The following is a 21,668-nucleotide window of genomic DNA, read 5'->3' as shown; positions in this document are numbered from 1 at the left end:
CGCGTCGAACGTGTAAGCAGAACTAGAAGGATCGTTTTTGTGATTTCTAACATTTAGGTTAAGTAACTAAGTCAAATATATGTGCAAATTTGTGAAAAAAGTTATTTATTTTTTTATATATATATAAAAAAAATATATAAAAATCAACAATGTTCCAGAATAAGATTTTGAACACAAAGGGATTTTGCACAGTTCAATCTGTAGATGGCGCTGCAGGCATAGCGATCAACACAGGATGACCACGTTGATACATTTATAGCCACTTGCAAAACATCTTCTAATCCATCCATCCATTTTCTTACACCCTTGTTCCTCGCGGGGCCGGGAGGTGCTGCTACCTCTTTGAAATGTATCTTCTAAATTCAGGCTGAAAGTGATTTGCATTAGGGAGTTTAATAGGCTCCATCTCGAAAGTTATTTACAATCTACCACCGCATAATTAGGTTAGAATAAATGCTCAAATAAACACAAGGGCCTTGTTCATACAGTCAATAAATCTATTGCATTTTGTAACTTTATAGCATAATCTCCTATATTGCTACTTGCTGTTGTCTATCTCCTCATAAAACAATATTCATACCCTATCCAGAATTAATCATTGCCCAAAATAAAGTCAGATTATTCATGTGGCGTCATTGTGCCCATTTATCACATGGTGCTGTGACAGTGCTGGCTAAATGATTTAAAAAGTATTTCTGCTGCCTTCATATTGAGTTTATAATGGAGGCACAGAAGCTTGCTATTAAGTGGGGGGAAAAAAAGAGGTTTCAACTTCACTGCCTGTAGGCGCATGTGGCACAAACACAGACAGCTGGAGCGTGAGTTTTGCTCCTCGTCTGGAGCTTGTGGCTTCCCGTAGGGTGGCACAACACTCTGCGGGCTACTATGAGGGGACCCATCTGCCATGGAGAGAGGCCTGCTCACAGTCGGGTACATCCAAGCAATTAGTGCCTCCGTGCACCCACCAATGCCATACCCTCCTGATACCCAGTCCCACCCCGTCCAGGCCACGCATGTTGTCAACAATCAAATGTGACAGTGTTGATAAAGTACTTACCAGGTCTTCACCTTCTGGGTTGAAAGCAAAGGGGATCATAAACATTTTTATTCAATTTCAACAAGCAAGCTGGTTTAGATTTTGCTCAAAGAATGGGTTCGTTGAATTTCTTTAACATATCGAGACAAAGCTGAGTTCAGCTTCTGATTAATATCTGAAGATTACATTTAAAAGGCACATTTTATCCTATTCCCTTTATATTAAAATGCCCTCACCATTCATACATTTATAGCCACCTGCAAAACATCTTCTAAGTAATTCTCTGTGTGATAAAATCTGAATAACTCAATGTGCCAGGCAGATTAAAGACTCAAATGTTTTTTTTTTCTTAGGTGGCATTAAACAGCTGCCACACTAACAGAATGGTAACAGGATTCTTTGTTTCTTCCTATTTTATTTTTAACTTAGCATGTTTGAAATATTAATTTAAGATACAACAAATTATTAGATATTTTTAAACAATTATTTCAGACTAGAGCTTTGCATTTTCAGTTTGGCTCATAAAGATCACAAACTTAATATCTAAAGCTAAATAAATAAAAATATATTTACTATATTTTGAATGTCCTTCACATTCATCTCCTCTCAAATTAATGTATGGTATAATGTACCAACTGATTCATGCACATTTGCAAAAATTAATGTAGCTCATCAGTGCTGCAAGAGATTAAAATCAGACAAAATTAAAAGCAATTTTTTTAATTTATTTAAAAAAGTTCAAAAACATTAACAGAATAAACAATGGGCAACAATCTAAAGGAAGAAAAAAAAATGTTTCAATGAACAAATGTAGTAAAGGAAAAACAAAGAAATTCATTAAACTGTACATACAAGTTACCTTTGGTAATAGTGGCACAAACAAAAAAGCAACCTTAAAACAGCTCTGTGAAAATCTCATATTTCCTCAATCTGTCTGTACAAAACTCTTAAGTTAGAACAATTTCATATAACTTAATGAATGTTCAATATGGTGGTTACTAATATGAGCTTTTCTCTCTTAAGCACCTCTTTCGCTCTTGACCCAGACCATGGCACTTGATTCAGACTCCACTAGCAGCATAAACCTCACTAAGACAGTATTACTCCTCAGTCTTAGGCATTACATAGAAATCTCAAGTATAACCATAGTTGGCCCTTGACATTTTAATATTTTAAATCCCAGCAAATTACAAGGGAAAATAACTCCTTTATATTAAAAAAAAGATACATTTTTTTTTTATTACCACAATGCTTTGTTGTTTCTATAAGTCTCAAAGAATTTCTAATGTCCTTCAGAATTACACAAGGCCAAAATAAAGATGCCTACAAAAGTCTTTAAAAAAATTATTACATTGAACTCTTGATGATCCCAAGATGTTATTCTGCTACAGTTCCCAAACAGTAAGGTGTGGGAACTTCATTACTCCTCTGGCTGTAATGTAGCCACATTTTATTAATATTTTCCAGTTATTTGTAATCAATAAGAGAAATTCACCATATTTAAATTAATTTGTCTTTCCCATTGTGATGAACGGCTGAAAGAAGTTGCAAAAAATAGTCTGCCTGAGAGAAGCACTCATCACAAACTTATTAAAAGTTCTCAGTCACACTGAGGGAAGTCAATAATTCTGGCAATGGCAATGTTTAGAATGCTTTTTTAATAATCAATATCAGAATATATCACTGCAAAAAAGGAGTAATTTATTCAAAGGAGATATTACACACTTTTACCAGGAGCAGCAAGAATGGCGGTCTATCCCAAAAACATCCCTTGGACTCAAGTTGTTGCAGTTTTCCCATTTTTTGACTATAACTTTGCATAATACAAAATTAACAGAGGAAAAAGTAAAAAGCTGCGGCCAGCTCCTGAGTGTGGCGTTTGGTCTGGAAGGACGGGCTGGACCTGCTAACCCGGCCGAATACAGAGGAGAAAGCAAACTCTGAGGTAGATAACTGGTCCGGTAGGTGACCAGCTCAAATCACAGACTTAGAGGAGGAAACTTTAAGAACACTCGCTTCAATCCACGGTTCAGTTTTTGTCTATAATCCAACCATTTCGTTTTAAAGCACAATGTTGTGTTTATTTTAATTGTAGCTTCTTTTTTAAAATTATTATACTGAAACATTTTCTAGTTATTTCTGTAATGAAAGCTCTGCGTGGCACTTCCTGGCACAATAATTCATGTTTATAAAGGTCTAAAATCTAACACGACAACTAAATGTGAAAAAAGGCACAGAGTCCAAACTGCACTCTATTTCATTGAAGCCCAAAAACCCTGGTTAAAGAGACAAATGTTACAGTCTTTGATGAAAGAAGACTAAACTTAAAAGTGCCAAGTTTGTTTCCTAACAGAGTGAAGCCTTTTAAATCTAATTTAATACCCAGATAAAACTGATGTTGATTGCTTTTTTTTTTTTTTTCCCACAATCCTACATCTGTTTTCCTTAGATGTTTACAATCAAATTAAAAAAAATACATACTACCAAATTAACAATTAATATCACCTAAAAAACTAAACAAAACAAAAAATGAAAAAAAAAAGCAAAGTAGATTTGTTCTGTTCAAATTTTTACCCGGACAAGTTTAATTTAAATTACCCTAAAATACAATGATTTTAAAAAAGTGGGAAAATGTGATGGTTCAGGAGAAAGTTGACATCCATACAAATGTAAGGCCTTAAGCTAAAAAAATAAATATTCATTTCAATAATATAATTACATGTAGTCAGTTGATTCAAGCCATTTGTTCAGACATTTATCTACTTCCCCATTTGGGCGTAAGTGGGAAGGGCACTTTATTATTTTGTCATAATTAAAATGTTTTGTGCTGTTCATTTCTCCACATCTACAGCTCCGCTTTACTCTTGGTAGCTGTGTCAAAGCGATGTAGGAAAATTTAATGAGAAGTTATTTCAAAGAAGAAAACACTGAACACTTCAGTTTAGCAATACTCACACAGCAAGCACAAAACATTTTCAAAATGTCTGCCAGAAAAATAGAGAAAAATCAAAAAAGAAAAAGAATTGCAACAAAATACATATTTACAACCTCTGACTTTGCACAAGTGGTCACAAGATTCTCGTGCATATTGTGAGAAACTGCTGTTAAAAAAAGTTGTATATGAAAATAAAACTCTTTTTTTAATAGAATATGAATCATTTGCTGATCTCAGAGAGACTGAAATCATATCAAGAAAAAGAAAATACTCTTATTTAACGAAACACATGAAAAACAGTTTAAGTTCCTTAGCGTCCACTGAATTTATAGATAGTTTTTGTTGTTGTCCAAACACCATCAGACCACTACTTGGTCTGATGGTAGGAATAAGGGGAGTGACTGCCAGATGAGTCCACTTGAGCCTGGACACCATTTTCCTGGAAGAGAGCATGATATCAATCTAAGCCTTGACTTTTTGTCTTAAATAAGAAAATTGCATTAACTCACCTCAGCAGGGGCAGCTGCAGTCTGCATGTGTGCGTACTGCGGGATATATGCTCCTTGCATAGCTGTGTTGGCGGCCATGAACTGCAAGAAAAAAGAAGCAGATGAACATGCAGAATATGTTCTTGGTTTAAATGGACCAAGAGCAATCAGAGAGTCCAAAAGCTATTCTGTAGGGCCTTAAGATTTCTGTAATCTAGAAAACGTGACCAGATTTGTGAAACTGGACGTTTCTTCACAATGTAATTCCATGGAAAATATAATATTATCACAGAATGTGGCCACTTGTGAACAACCCCCAAAAAAAGTAATTCTTGGCAAGGTTTGCTGCCGTATTTTACAGTGCTTACACTTTGCACAAAATAAGTAAGCGCCATACATTACTATTTTTTTTTTTCCTTGTGGTTTTGAAGCAACAATGTCATCCTGAGCAAAGAATAATACTGCACATACATGGAACAGCCTCTAAACACAGGCAGAATGTTATTGAAGACCAAGTAATCCTGATAAGAATATGCATTCATATTTGAAGAAAAGTAATTGTTTTGGGTACTATTTCTAGGCACCACAAATGTCTACAGGTTTTATCTTAGTTTATTTTCAGTTTCTTTCAGTTTGCTTTATTTAGTGTGTTTACGAAATGCACTTTATTTAAGGGACAGGAAGATTACGAAACCATGTTTAAGCTAAAATATTTTATAAAGTTAGTTTTAAATTCACAAAGCAAACATTTGTTGCAAGCATGTTTAGTGGAAGGGGGTTCCCAATGTATTCGAACCCATCTCTCACCGTTCCTGAACCGCCCATAGACAGGTGACCCATCTGCTGAGTGAGCGGGGCCATCATTGAAGTAGGCTGCAGTGACACAGATGGGTCTATAGATGGCGATATTACTGCACCCTGCAATAACAGAAGATGGGAGAGGAAGGTGAACAAATTTACAAAATGCCACAAAAGGATAAGTTTAATCTAGTTAATCTATATCTAAAAGACGAGCCTCAACTATAACGACTAACCTGTCATGAAAAATCCTCACATCTATTGTTTTAAATGCACGTCACATCTGAGTTTTGTAGGAGTTAATGCACGAAAATGGAATCTGGGTACGCCCATGCCAGCAGCTGATAGTGCTATCTGTGAGCATCTTGGCTGGCCTGATGCCTTAGACAGTGTTTTCTCATCTGCTGGCTAATTACCAAACCTGGAAAAAGGCTCTTCTCTCAATTTAGAGCCATCTGTTGTAAAATATTAAGCATCTGTCATTAAATGCACTTATTTATCAAGACTCTCCACAGGAAGTTGTTTTCACATTCCTGCACAGACGGTTTAGTCTTTTAGCTTCACCTTGTGCATAATCTTCCATGTCTGTTTACAGAGAAATGTTTCGGTTCTGCTGCATCCACAGAGGGAGATGCTTCAGGAGAGTGATCGGGAGAATGGGAAAGAACAGACAAAACTGACATATAGAATGCATGGAGACGTGTTGCTCTTACAGGGTGCTGCATGATGTAGGGTTGATGGGACATCCAGGAGGGATTTTGCACCTGCAAAATTACACACCCAGTAAACACATCGCAACAGTAAATAAATAAATATGTGATGCGATTACATGTCACTGTAAACAATATGGAAGGATATGAGGTCACATTGTTCAATGTCTCACACCTGATCCACTCATACTGACTTTGCCAAAATAGCTTCTGCAATAAAAACGATGATCAAGAACTGCAAGTATTATTAACAAAAGGGAAAGACCAGAACCTGATATGTTGAAACTGGAGACATGAACGGAGACATGGATGTCTGAGCTATCATCCTGCTGGAAATACTGTATGGAGCTGGAAAAAATCTGTGAGCAGAGAATTGAGAAAATGTTTTCTGAAATGGTAAGGCGGACATCAGTCGGACGTGAGAATTGCAATGGTACTGCTGTGTGTTTTTAAAGTAGCTTTACCCATTTTGCATAGCAGCTGCACTGGGGTCATATGTCAGCGTCATTCCAGCCTGAGACAAAAGACATTCCAAGATTAGCACATTTACGCTAGCTTGTAGCAACGAAAATGGTTCCTACAGAAATTCGCCTTTCAAAATTCCAGGCTTTTCCTAAATAAAAAATATTCATACTTAAATGTTCTTTTCCATATTTATCCCAACCTGAAAATTACTTAATTCAAAGTCCAACACCAAGTTCCTCTGAAGAAAAGGTTAACATTTGTGAATTTACAGCATTCAAACTTGAGAAGTGGTGGCCTTTAGTGCTGATGGCTGAACCAGTCAGGAGCCTGTTGGTTTAGTTATTAGCCTTAAATAATAGAAGGGCGAAAATATCACTTAGATCAAAAGATGTTAAAAGAAATGTCCTGAGTCAGGCAGTCTAGCAGGAATGAGAACAGTAAAAGCAAACGCCTGCTGACAGGGCTGAACGCACATTACCGGAAATGTGACTTGTTTGACTACATGCCTTTGCTTAGTCGGACTTACCAGATATGTAAAGGTTAGATACTGAGGCCAGGAAGAAGATTGGGTTGTCAGAGACTCATAAATTTTTTGTATTTACATGGAGGTAAATGTCTACCGTGGTAAACACAAGACTACAACTACACAATTACACTCTTCAGTTTGACCCTTTTTAAGAGGTTTTCAAGCTGTATTAATAAACACTTATTCTTAAAGCTGGCTCATGTAATATGTATTTTTTCTATTATTCATTACACAACATCTCACCATTTTAGCTTTGCCCATTACTGTATGTTTTCTGGGCCCCACTCACCAATCTGGAATCCATGTCCCTCCCCCAGGCTCGACCATTCTGCCCAAATTTATGATAACTTTGTCTTTTCTTCTGTCCTCCATCAGCAAACTTGCACAGCAGAGGTTCAGATGCCGCTAAAGGAAGAGAGATGTAGAGGACATATTGTGAAAGAACTGTTTTTAGCACTCAACATGTTGGTGTCAACCCTTTCTATTCAGCTTTTTAACCCATGAAGCAAGGGATTGCAGGTTTATTAAGTAGCCAGGGAACTTAGACATATAATTTAGCAGCTGTGGAGCTGAAACCCCCTCCCCTTCCTGAAGGAGGCAAGGCCAGCAAAGACTATTTCGGTCTAATAATCCAATTAAAAAGCTTAGAGAGGGAGTGGTAGCTGCTTTCACTCTTGTCTTTGGTCTGCCACTCCAAGCTGAGTGCTTATGAGCGCTTCACCACCAGACTCTCTGACTCCTTTTGGATGCATTAATCATGTGACTTAACCACATTGTTCCCCTAATATTCATTCCACCCATTTAGATGACACAGACTATAGCTATGGCAAATGAAACCTTCTTTACTTTTAGACACATTTTTAACAGCGTGACATCTAAACTATAACATTTACTACCAGTCCAAGCGTCAAATGATCCTTTATTAACTTCTTACCACCTGCTGGTGTTTTGATGAACTTTCCATTAAAGTGAGAAATGACTGCTTCACATTTTTCAGTTGACTCCATCCTGCACACAAAGAAGACAAACAGACTATAACCCTAACAGCAAATAACTCCAGCAACAAGAGCAACTCAGGTGCTTTCCTGAACCAGCTTCCTGTGCAGCTTGGTGGAAGTGCCGCTGCACCATAAAAGATTTTATCAGTCTTCTCCCTACAGTGCAAACCGTAACTTGTGGAGGGCAGAAACGCATAGTCTTACATATTTTGCCAAAACACACCTATAGGAACACACCCAGGTACAGCCATTCCACCCAACAATACCCAATGACTTTTGCTTTTGCAACTGTAATGTAGGGCTTGTCTGCGAGGGCATTCAAATGTCAGGTTGTACAAGTACGACTGGCGGAAACCAGAAATTACAGGCAGTAATTAAATTTTACACTCATTCTGAAACAATTCTTAGAGTGAGTTTCTTTCTGTACATGCATGTAAGGCACCTTCTCATTTGTCGAAATTTTACTTTCTTTTTTCCAGTATTTTTTTCTCGATAATTACTACATTATTTTAAACTCTAAAACAGCTAACATATGTTTTTATACTTTATATCAGCGAGTGGCAAGTTAAGATTAATACAAAATTCTCCTTGTCTTGTTTTCTGCTCAAGTTTTGTGAAGGTGAGACTCCTACTTGTCTCTTTTCCTGGTTCAAGATCTGTATCTGCTGCACTGATCTCTTCCTGTTTACTGGTAAAAGAACGTTTGACCTTAAAAAAAATGTCAAATATATTAGGTGGAAATTGTGAGATGCAAATCAAGTGATGGAAAAAGAATCCATGAAGAAGATAGATACAGTGCCTTGCTGAAGCATTTACAACATTTAAGTCATTTTTTTCAGGATACAAAAACACATTTCAATGTATTTTGTTGCTAATGTTTGCTATAAATCAACACAAGGTAAGGAAAAATTGTGCAGTGAAGAAAAATAAATTGTTTTCAAAAATATTAGACATATAAAGATCTGAAAAGTGTGGCTTGCAACTGCATTTAGGACACCTGACCTGGCCTATCTTGTGTATTCCTTGGTCAACATGATGCTGTTTATTCCCTATTGTTCTCTAAAAAAACTTCTCAGGCTTTCAGAGAACAGCTGAAATCAATTAAACTAATTCTGTGACTTCTGAATAATTTGGGGTGTAAATAGAATGGGGATAGATATGTATATATAGACACCAAACCTTTCGGACATGTTTGGAGAAATTAAGTTTACATTTAGCATTTAACATATTAGACAGACAACAAGAATCCTACCTAGCAAATCCCACTCCTCTGCTGACTCCGCTGGGGTCCCTCAAAATGCGTGTGGATATAACTTGGCCAAAATGTTTCAACATATTCTCCAGCTCCTGCTCATCCATAGACATAGGCAAGTTGGAGATGTATAAGTTTGTTGGGTCCTGTTCCTGTTGCTGCATGATGACAAAAGAGGGAAAATTAAAGTGACTAAAATAAAGTGCATAAAACTGGCATTAATGATGTGCCAGACAAAGTGAAAAGATTAGAATTTAATCAAATTTGAAATATTTTGTATTTCATTTTCTTCTCCGTTTGGGGTATTTCATCTGTTGATCATCTTAAGCTGTTCCCAGTTTTAGTTAGGATAGAGGGGAGCGGTGGGGTGAAAGGTTATGTAAGAAATGTCACTGGGCAAGGAGATATATACATGCAGCCCACTGTGGCACGAGGTTTTGTTCAGCTGACTTCCTGCTGTGTTTTAACACAGTCAGCAGAAACTTGAGACACAGCCATGAGTCCTTGTGTAGAAGTCATGTCATTAATATTCATCAGTGACACTTGGATGTGGACAGGATTTTTTTAAAATCACAAAATAAGCATAATAGAAAACTACATTAGAAATGTGAAATAACTAACAAGTTTGATAGGAAGAATTAGTCACTAAACACACGGCATTTGTGATCCTCTATATGTTTGCAGACACACATACAAATGGTTAATTAAGAAAATATAACACCAATTCCCTAACGCTATTCATTCGAACTGACACCTGACTAAACCATTTAATCACTAATTAATTGTAGATTTTTTTCCCAAATGTTCTTAGTGTACCACAACAGAATGGCTTTTATGTTTAAAATATTCTTATAAGCATTGGGGGTGGACAAATATACTTATTTTATGCAAATGTATGTTTATTATAATTGCATCAATTTGCCAGAAGCACTTTTATGCAGAAAATCATTGAGCAAGATAAATTCATTTTACCTATCAGGAAGGAAAACTAATAGATTTTACAAAGGATTACAAAAAAAGAAAAAGCGAACAATGATTGACATGTGACATTGAGGAGTATGACAGAATTTGGATTTATCCTATAAAGTGCTGCTAGAAGGATACTTACTATCGTGGTGTTTTCCCATGTTGCGTTTGTTTGACACAAACCCCTAAAACAGAAAGGTCTGACTTTTCAGAAAAAAACTGACCTGTGTAATTATGACACGTTTTGTTTTCCTGAGGGAGATTCATTAGGAGGAGCTTATTAAAAGCAGAAATCCTTAATTAACTTCTGCACAGGTGTGCAGTGGTGGTGTTGAACCCAAATGCAGAAAGGCAGAGGCAGCAAGTAGATGGAGAATGTTTAATAAAAAATAAATAAATAGATCAACAAAAATCACAGGGAGCCAGAGCAAAATCCAGGTAAAACCAAAAGCCAGGAATTAACAGTGATATGACAGGAACCAGCAGAAAGGAGTGACAGCAGAAATGTTTAAATACTGAAAGCGTGAATGCTGGAACAATAGAGCGGGGCTGATTAGCTAACTGCATGTGTGAGGGGAGAGAGCAGAAGGGAGAGAGGGAGAAAAACAGAGCGAGTGGCACAGGGGGCGAGAGAGAGTACAAAGGGGACTAGGAAATTAATCTAACATTAAAAAATGAGTAGACATAAACATAAAACTAGAATAACTTGGAATAACTAGAGACAAGAACTAAATAGAATAGTGATTCTCTTAGTGATTCCAGACCTTTCTAAAATCACTAAGAAAGTTTTAATTAAAGCAAAACTGGTAAAGGCTGATCTAATGAAAGAAAGAGACAAAGGGACAGAACAATGAAACTGGAGTCAATAGAATCTTTTTTGAAACAGGACAAATGAAACAGACTGACAGTTTCTCATATCTGTTTATTTTGTATTTATTATTTTTCATTTGTTCATACAAGTTCAGTGTTGCTTCGGTAGTGAATAATTGCTAGATAAATGATTTGTGTCTATTACAGCAAAATAATTCCTGTGTTCTCCCTGTTTTTCTCTCTTTCAGCCATAACTGAGTAACACCCACAGCTACTCTTTGTGCTGTCAAACAGCACAAAACAGTGCCAAGTAGAGGTGACAATTTTTTTTTAAAGAAAAGGTAGATTAGCCTCATAGAGACACAGCTGAACAGAAAAGGGATTAATAATCCATTGCAGCGCAGGGGAGGTCCAGAAGCTTGTGCGTTTATTACAAGTGAAAAACTGACAACATTGAAATAAATTGTCCTGAATTAAGGAATTAACTTTGACAGCCATACCAGTAATACAGCCTAGATTTACCTATATGAAACTTCTATGGGGAAACTTCAAAAACAAAAAGGTAATTTTTTCCTCCTTTGCTCCCAGAAACCAACTTTCAGAAAGACATAAGCTTGAAATGCAATCTTTTTCTAAGTGTTACCAGCTAACAGCAGCACTCTTCAACAACACCACAGAAGTTGTTACTGTGGGAAGATGAGTAAAGATTAGCTGTACTCAGTGTTACTGACATGTTTAGAAACAAGGGAAATTACTGAAAAGAAAACTATTTTCCATAGAGATATCCAGGATGATATTTTAGGCTGCTACAACAGAGAGCTACACTACAGTGGATATTTGGCTCTCTTTTTTCTGTTGCATGTTAGACGTTTTGGTTGAGTCACATGTTAAAAATCAGGAGCAAAAAAGGAGATGCAATTTCAACCAATAGATAAATATGCTAAACATATATCACTGTAGTTGGTCTGTTTTATTCTGTCAAACTTTGAACCTGTCTATTGAGAAACAGGCAGCATCTGGATATGTCGGTAATCTTTTCAAAATCTTAAAGAGTTTATCTTGAAACTCTATGAAATGTGCAATACATGATCAATTTGTCTTTAGTTTAAAAAATATCAAATCCTGCTCACAACAACTTTCTCTCCAACACAGTGTGACGTTGCTTCTGCTCCTAAAAGAATCAATGATGACTAACTGCAGCAATGACCGAAAAAAAATATGCTGAATGCTATTTGTTAAATGCGACAGATCTTATCCTAGGTGTAGACACTACATGGATGGACTCACAGGCACTGACCACCTATATCTGAAATAGTAACACTACTGAAGGACGACTTGGTAGATCAAAATATAATCCAGGAAAAGCTCAAATATTATGAATTTCATATAGATTATTTTCATATTAATATTTAAACAATCTCTTAGGCTACATCCAATGTAACCTAAGAAATCTACAGAGGGGGAAATTAGGTTGTTTCTTGGTTAGTGCTATGAAGGGAACTCATTTCCCCCTACTAGTTCCTGTTGCTATAACAACTCACATATTTACTTCCTATTCTGCTTTCAGTAACAAAGGTTGTGTTAGAGATCTTCACATGTTCTGGTTTTATAGCCTTCTCATCCCATTTTGTCATTTATGTAATTTGAAATCTATGAAAAACACACAAAAACTGCAATTTGTGTCATATTTTACTTTTTGTCTGAAATCCTTTCCACATTCAGGCCTGTACAACTGCACAATTAGAACATATTTAGATACACAGAGAAGAGTAACAACACAGTTCAAGAGTTTTCGACTGTCTTAATTCCTTTGCTTCCAGTGTATGAGACTAACTCCCAAAATCTATGTTGAAACATGTCAGCTGCAATAAATGTGGAACTTATTTGTGTTTTCAAAGAGATAACTGTCCATGTCTTAATAAAGATAGCCCTCAGCAAATTAAATACAGCTCCTAAGTCATGCAACACATGCAGAAATAACACAGGATGTAATTTCCCTTCATGATTCAGCTCTAAAACCATGATAACAAGTTTAAAGACAAACCATTTGAGCAGAGGACATACAGAGCATACAGTTGAGAAATCATGTGCTGCTGTTTTTCCCCACTGAGTCCCTCATCGTGTGGAGGACAGCAGCGTTACTGTGTCTATGTCAGATACTGCCAAAAGCTCTTACCTTGGCCATCTGAGCCTGGACACCAGAAGTCTTTAGGGCAGCCACGGCCTTCTGGGCTGCAGCAGGACTATCGAAGTCCACAAAACCGTATCCTGAGGGGATCAGCATTTGGGGTGGTGTTACATTTCCTTTTTTTATTGCAGATGTTCTGCAAAATGTTCCCGAATATAATTTTTTAAATATACATTTTATATACATTCAGGTGGAGCCCAAATGGAAAGGCATATTTGTGTCTTAGAATTCCCCAGTAAAAGCGCAGATCATAACTCAACCGAGATTCTGACGCAAGATCTGAAAATTTCCGTTCCCACACACCTTTCATCCAGTTTGGCTGTGATTGAGCTATTACGGATAGAAGAATGACCAAATACTTCAGTCTGTCTGTCTGTCTCTATATATATATACATATGTATTTATAAACACACACACACGCATCATCAGCTCATCAGCTGTGTGTGAGTGTGTGTGACCCTGATGTGTTCATTTGGTTGAAAGAAAAAAGAAACAGCTGAGGATGCAGATACTGCTGGCTCAGGTCAGCTCTTTGTCCTGTGGGGTACAAACAGGGTGCACCTACACGCTTTGTCTTCCTCTGCATTTGTTATATTTAACCTTAATAATAATCAATTGTGAGAAATGCATTCCCAGCTTAGACAGAGGTCAGACTATTTCAAATCGCTTTACTCAAATGTTTTGTTTTGGTTAATACAAAGTCTTGAAAGCTATTACCATAGTGGGGAATCTAGGTAGATTAAAAGCTACACTAATTTACTAAGATATTTCTAATGCGTGTCAAAAAGTCTAATAATGTGAATTTCTGCTAAAAGCCATTGGGTGCCAATTGCCTATATAATCCAGAGGAAGACTGACAAAGCAATCACTATGTAATTTTTAGTTTGCGTAGCAATCTACCAGAACTGGACAAAGACCAACCATGCCACTCGGCAGGAAAAAGGAAATGTGGTCAATTCTTCCCAGGAAGCAGGCAACAACCGTAATCCACACACACCAGAGCTGTGTTCGAAAATAACTTGAGCTGGTAGGCAGCATTAACAGCTTCGTAGTCTGTTTCCTGAAGCGGCCACATCACCTAAAACCACAGCCCTGATGCTCTGGTAAATTCCTCACATTGGATATCTATAATGTTGGGGACTTCAAAGAAAGTCAATTTAGATTTTCTTTGAAAAGAAAAAAAGGAGCAATTGAAACTTCACACACCTTTGCACTTGTTTGTAGTTTTGTCCAGGATGGCTTTGGTTGATACTATTTTGCCATACCTAAAAAAGGAGGAATAGAAATGAGGCCTTTAGTTAGCAGGCCCATACACCAGAAGCAGACAGTTATATAAAACTCACACAGAGGGAGGATTGAGCAACAATCCATGACATCACTGCAAAAATATGAGAAACAGGAAGTGGTCTCCATGTGGTGCTGAAAACCCCAGCATGTGTGCAAAACACTAATCTCAACTTGTCCCTTTTTTTTCTCAAGCCAAACTATACCGATCTTATCTAGCTTCTTCAAACAAAACGTCTTTCAGTCAGAGCCGGCTTACTTTGGTACCATCCTGGTAGAGCCCCTGCACTTTGAGGTGATCAAAGACTATTTTATGCCACAGTTTCAAAAGTGTTATTGGCTGCATGCTGATCAAAGGCGGGTATCGATGACACCATCTGAAGGAGCACCAATGTCATTTTAAGGATATTTTATGCATGATGAGCATTTTTTTAAAATGTAAGTGATACTCATAGAACATGCTTTGTACAACAGATTTTCAGAGCTCACAAGGTACATCAAAGGCTGTAATCTCAAAAGATAACATATTTTAGGTTGTAGATTTAAATGTCAAAAAAGATTAGGATAATCTAAAGAGAAAGTCTGCCTTTTGTCTTAAAACAGCTGCAGTTGCTGCTGATAGGAGACACAATGCACTCTGCAATCAGTCAGAAGGACACGTTAGCTAATAATCATGGTGGATCCAAACCAGGTGAAAGAGCATGAACTGCTGACCTTTCTGTCTTGTGAACTCCAATCTCCTAACTTATAACGGTAGTACGCTTGCCATTGCAGTGCTCTAAACAGAATATTGTAGTACATTTTTTGTAGGATACATAATTTTTTGACATCACTTCAGATTTACTATCTACAATAAGATATACTAAAAATAACCCAAATACAAACACTTTATAAAAGTGTAATATATGTTTGCTTGCATGCAATAATACCTCTAAACTGAAATTGATGTTCACTTTGAAACTTCTCTCCTACATTGAGTAGATTATATCTCCTTCTGTTTCCTGTCAAATTCAGATTTAAGTTAAATTTAATGCTATATATTCCCCTATTTAAATGTAAACAGGGGCTTATGAGCCCTAAAAAAACAAATTTTCTAATGTGTTTTTTTGTGTTCCTAAGTAAAAATCAGACAAGATCGCCTTAAAACTGTTTTGCAGAGTATTGCAACACTGACTTATCTGCGGTTATCGTTCATTGTCTAAATTCTATCCAACCTCAACTTTTGTCATTTCTTTCAACATTGATTGAAATTTTGCTGTTGAAAAGACCGTCTCTTTAGGTACCACTTTTCATCTTTGGTAACTGTTTAACACCAAACACAGGTGATTGAATGGCACATCAGTGTGCACTTGAGTCTCAAAGTCATTTTATTTCAAAAATACTAGCAGGCCAGCACAGTCATCTCTGATTTTACTCATTCAAGAATTACTATTTCTAATTTCTGTCAGCTTTTGTTCACTTCCACCCAACTTTATCTGTTTTTCTTTTTAACAGCATCAGCTGTAGCACGTTCTGACAATGGCAGATTTTAAAAAGATTTCTGTGAAAACGACTACAGTGTGGTCTAAGTTTATTTTGAAATACCACTATCAACTTAGACTAAGCCAACATTGCAGAATTAACTCAGTTATAATAGTATCATTTGGTAAGAGAAGATTGACTGAACACACCAGCTCCAATTGAAATTACTTTTGTTTTGAGCATATAGAGACCCACCAGCTTCAACACATCTCAACAATAGAACATCGGCCAAGTTTGAAAAGCTTTCTGTGGAAAAGGCTACAATTTATTCTAAATGTTAGTTGGTATTCTTACTTTAGTGCTCTACAATACATTTCTACATCTGTGCACTTCACAATCCTCACAGAAAAGCTAATACATCCACCATTTAACCTTTTCACTTTCTTCTATTTCTACCAATTTATGTGACAACCACCGCAAACTGAAGCTGGCTTAGAAAGAAAAAAAAATCAATAACTAATCAATGAGGGCCAACAGAGAGAGGAAGTGTAGTACTCACGGCTGACAGAGCTTGACCAGGTCATGGTCTGTGGTTGAAGGGGACAAGCCTCGGATGTAGAGGTTTGTTTTGCTGAGATGTTCCCAGCCTCCTGAATTGCTGCTGCTGTTGTTGGTGCTTGGGCTGGGTGGAGCCATGGGGTGGGACAATGAGGCGACAGGTGGCTGAAGAGTGAAAACATACAACAGCTTGACATTTAATCTGCATAAAAAAGCAACTGAGCAGGACAGTTAGATGATAAATACAGTGAGAGATTTACCAAGTTTAAAATGAGAAAATGACGTTACGCCGTTGCTGTTCTATTGTAGCAGATAAGGAACAGATAAAAATCTCTGTGGCTCCGGAGCCACAAACATTTGAACAACCGAAGAACACGTAAAGTACTAGCAGTGTACATTTTTTTAAAATCTGGAAACAATCTGATTTTTTTATTTATTTTTTTTTGTAAAATTCTCCAGGATTATCAACATGCCTTAAAAGAAAACATATCCAGTCTTTTTTATTTAAATTTTCTGCAAAAAAGTGTTATTTTTTTCTCTATTTTAAAACTTATAAATTAAATGGTGGGGGTTTTATTACAACAAATTTCCTACACTAGATATGCATCAAAATGATAAGTTGTCATTTTTCTGATGGTAATGTAACATATAACTTGCTAAATGAATTTTATTTAGGTAAACTGAGGGGAAAAAATGTTTCTTCGGACTGTAAAGCTTGCAGACCCCTACGAACAGGTCCACAGGATCCTGCAGCACATATAAAATGTTGCACTAACTTCTCAATGCAGGTTCAAATAGTTATTGAAAATGGCTAACTTTTCTCCTTTATTTTAGAGCTAGGCTGCTTTACAGTTTTTAATCTCAGAATATTTATTTGAGTTAAAAAAGAAACTGCTGAAAGCAGTCTTTAATATACAGTCCATTTTTCTCACTGTCCGGCAACAAATCACACTAATTTTTTCTGTTCTAGGTCGGACAGGGTGATATAAATAATTTTTATCATCTGACAAAAATGGTAGAATATCGTGAGAAATCAATTTTACACTTCAGTTAAATGGAGGCACACCTGTGAATGTGTTTTAAGGAAATATCTCAAACACTCTTACAGAATTGTATGAACAATTTAACCTTGTTCATACAGTTTGCTATGTAACATTATCAAAGAAAATCAAATAGGTACATCAATCTCAGGAAGACTTTCTTCTGTTCAGCTATGCACAAGTATAAACAGCATAAAAATCTCCATCCATCATACTGTTCAAAAAGAAAAGAGATGGCTTCTGTGTCCCAGAGAGCAAAAGAACTTGTGAACATGTTGGCAGAAACTGGCAAGACTGTCATTCACATTTTAGTTCACATTTAGTTCAGTACTAATTGAAAGGCCATTCAATGAAGAAGAAACCCATCACTCAAAGAGCAAAATGAAAAGTCACATAACACTCAGTGGAAAAAAACATAGTATTTGGAGACATGTCTTGTGGTGTGATGAAACTAAAATTGAAGTGTTTAACTATAATGACCAGTATATTTATTAGTATATTTTGCCCCTGGAGCCACTGGGGCAATTCACAAAATGGAATCATGAGGAAAGAACCTAATATGGAAATACTGCCGCAACCGCTCAAGACGTCAACCTAAAGGCTAGACGGAAGAAAGTGTTTTGAAACAGTAAATATAAAGCGGTGATCTCAGTCCCATAGGAAATATGTGTGCACAGCTGAAAAGGAGCAGTGAAAACAAGGTGGCCTTCAAACCTGTCCCCATTCTTTGCCGGTTGTGTCGGGAAGAAGAATGGGGCAAATTCCAGCAAAACTTTGTACCAAGCTTGTAACGAGATGTACAGCTTTTGTGGAAGCAAAGGCAAGAACTCCCCACTTGATGACTTTGTGTTTTTGTGTTTGTTATGATGTAAAGCACTTTGAAATGCCTTGCTGCCGAAATGTACTACACAAATAAAATTTGATTGATTGATTGATTGACAGCATAAAAGTTAATTCTAACAAATATTGAGGAAATGTAAGTAAACTGCCCATGAGGAAAGCAACAGAAAAATTCTGCCCATTGGTCAGGCACCACGTCAAAATAATTTGAGTCATCCAAAAACAGGAAATGTTTAGTCTGATTTAATGTCAGACAATGACGAACCAAAGACAAGAGTGTCTCTTTATACAGTGTATCTAAATATCTGGTTTCAGCTGTATACGTCAAGATTTTTTTCGAAGTCTCTGGAATGTATTTTGGGCATTTCTTCCTTTGCAGATGAGAGGGCTATAATTGCACAACTTTGTCCTTTCTGTGTTTACAAAACCCAGATGTCCTCGTCTGGCGGAACTTTTCGTCTTTAAGGATTTGTCCTCCTCCTTACTATCTGAGACTGATTATCTCCAACCCCACAAAATCCCACCATTCTCTGAGGAATCCCAAGCCGAGAGGAAGCTCATGGAATCCCTCGCATGAGGTGGTGACAGGTTTGAGCAACCCAAGTCGAGACTCCAGCCCAGAGGACATTTTCTTGTGACTGACTGGTCAATCGCCTCGCATGCCTTTGAGCATGAAACAAGCCTGACAAACTAATGTCTTATGCATGTTCCCAGTTCAACTGTGGAAATACTCATCGGTTGTTATGATTAACAATGATGCTGCATGCTTTAAATCTTCTACAGCTATAAATCTTCATCGGAAGTTATTAAATTCAGTCATAAGGTTAATCACTATAAAAATTACAGCATATTTTCTTTGTGTATTCACTAAAATCCAGCACATAAAAAAAAGCTTTAAGCTAAATGAAGCTGAGCATCATGGATTATTGAGTAGATTGTATCCTGACAATGTAATTAACTACACATTAATAAAATAAAATAAAATCTAAAATCCTTGTTGAATGTTTCTCATGAATGTTTTTTTTTTGTATATGGCCTATTGTAAAAGCAGCCTAAGTGAGTTGTAGATGCATCAACAAACACCAAGTAACCAAAATAAATTGGTGGAATTAAAACAGTTTAGCAGACAGTTTATAGCAAATGTACAAATACCCAAGCCAAAGCAGTCATAAAAGGGAGGATCCGAGGAAACCTGAGCCTTATTTTTCCCTGCCTATGACTCGGGAATTACAACATCCCCTTTTCCTGTGAAACTGCAAGGGAATTTTTGTTTTCATACAGCTGCCAGACAGCTCACAAGCAGCAGTGCCTGGATGGCGGTGGTGGTGGGAGGGAGAGGATGGCATCTTATCAGCCAGCTCCAGACCAGCAGGGCAGTCAAAAGCTCGCCGGAAATATACGCAGGGTTTCCAGTAACAAGGCCTCGCCCATGAAGCTCCAGCCACCGGATAAAACACCCTGAGCAAAGCAGAGTATATGCGTCCAATAAAAATATCTTAAAGATCCAAAAGGAAACTGGAGAAAAGGAGTTTATTAGTCGTCCACAGTGAGAGACAATAACCAATGGAGATAATATGAATCTATGATTTGTAATGCATGACTTGTACACTGTAAACATCTGGAAACAATAGATTTTAAAGAAACGTATGCCTTAGTTAAACCAACCAGTCCAAAGTATGATCATTTATGCGTTTTAAAGAGATAATTTGCTCTAAGGAAATACCAAAACAAATGAAGTGAAGAGAGGCTTTTAGAGACTGGTGTTTTACGTAACTATGCGTCCAGACTGTTTGTGTCCCGTATCCTGGTCTGCTGCCAGAGAAGAAGGGATTTGTATTATTCGTAGTTCGTGTCAAATGATTAGCAAGAACACAACGCAGCAATTACAATGAGCCACCGTTCACCAATGCGATTTAACAGCTCCAAATTAGAGCTCCCAAAGTGCGAGACTAATTTTGCGACTTTAACTTAGAGGTAGTTGAGAGGAGACGGGAGTTTCTTATTAAAAAGGCAGACTGAGTGTGCTTACCTGTTTGCGATACGGAGTCCTTGGTGGGTTTCCAGTATTTGCAAAAATCATTCTCAATCTGAACAAGGAGTTACTTTTAGTCACGTTTAGTTAGCGAAAATGCACCAAACTCCACTTTTGAGTTGAATATTGGTTGAAAAAAAAGAAAACGCGTCCTCTCTAGTCCGCTAAAGAAGACGAAAATAAGTTTTTGTCCATACTTGCTGTGTACATGTCCCTGTTATCGAGTGTCCGTGTTTTTTAACGAAACCCCTCGGTAAATGATCCAAACTTCCGTCCGAGTCCCAGTAATCTCAGGCGGATTCATTGATTTGCAGTCACCGCTGTGCTGGACCGAGACGAGGCTTCTACGGTGGAAGAAACCATTTCGGTTTTTGCTGTGGGGGCCGGGGGGGGGACTTTTGGAAAGCTACTCTAAATATATGAGAAAATGTTATATATTTTGTGTAATCCGTGTGAGACTAGATGTCATGTCATTCCAGAAACAAGAAATAAAATGTTAATACCTAATTTACTATCATTATTTGCTCAACCCATTTCTACAAAACAGAGGTTTTACCTCTGGTGTTGGTTAGTTATGGAAGGATGCATACCAATCGTTCCAATATGTCTAAGGTGGTCCTGGATTTATTTTCGTGTATTTGTGATACTTCAGAAGAGTAATGCTGTTTTAGGCACCTAAAATGTTTAAAAATGCCCAGTTTAATTCAATGTTTAGTAATATTTATTGTCAATTTACATGAAAAGGAACCGCTTAGAAACTAAATTGGAACCCAGATTAATTCAGTTTGATACAGCTAATTTTTTATACAGTTCAGTCTTACTCAGAAAAACCCAGCAACAAATACCCAAACTCTACTGGTACAATCATACTCAGTAAATCATACCATTTTTTTCTCTTTTGTTTAAAAAAGAAAATAGTGAACAAGATAAAACCTAAAGTTTCAGCTGGTTCACCCTAGTTCAAACCAACTTATTTCAAATTAGTTTATATATATGTACACTGTCTCTTGTTTTATAAATGTATTTGTAAAACAAGAGACATATATATATGTCTCTTGTTTTATTGCAATAAATTCAAAATAAAATTTAGTTGCCAAGTTTAGTTTAACCTATTTATAAATTCACTCATTTAAATTTAGATAATCATGCAACACCAAGAGGTAGAAAGTTATCACTTAAGAACATTTTCAGAACAAAAATCTGTTAGATTCAGTCATATTCAATTTAATCTACCGCACATGTCAGGTTGATTGAATCCAATTTTTATCTCGGAAAGGACAG

General features: G+C 36.8%; 1 protein-coding gene across 1 annotated transcript; it reads right to left on the bottom strand.

Annotated features, from left to right (window-relative positions):
- Nucleotides 1-1,740: 1,740 nt before the first annotated feature.
- Nucleotides 1,741-20,721, bottom strand: LOC129361048 (RNA-binding motif, single-stranded-interacting protein 1). The gene is made up of 13 exons (XM_055031670.1): nt 20,385-20,721; nt 16,477-16,640; nt 14,379-14,437; nt 13,161-13,252; nt 9,209-9,366; nt 7,893-7,966; nt 7,248-7,363; nt 6,432-6,481; nt 6,239-6,326; nt 5,971-6,021; nt 5,267-5,377; nt 4,481-4,561; nt 1,741-4,410 (listed from the first exon to the last, which is right to left on the bottom strand). The coding sequence occupies exons 1-13, from the start codon at nt 20,433-20,435 to the stop codon at nt 4,339-4,341; spliced, it is 1,167 nt and encodes a 388-aa protein (XP_054887645.1). The 5' UTR covers nt 20,436-20,721; the 3' UTR covers nt 1,741-4,338.
- Between the last annotated feature and the right edge of the window lie 947 nt (nt 20,722-21,668).

This window comes from Poeciliopsis prolifica, unplaced genomic scaffold (assembly GCF_027474105.1).
Source record: "Poeciliopsis prolifica strain line A6 unplaced genomic scaffold, Auburn_PproV2 SCAFFOLD007, whole genome shotgun sequence".
NCBI lineage: Eukaryota > Metazoa > Chordata > Actinopteri > Cyprinodontiformes > Poeciliidae > Poeciliopsis > Poeciliopsis prolifica.
The sequence above is the reverse complement of the archived record's forward strand: the minus strand, read 5'-3'. Positions and strand labels throughout refer to the sequence as shown.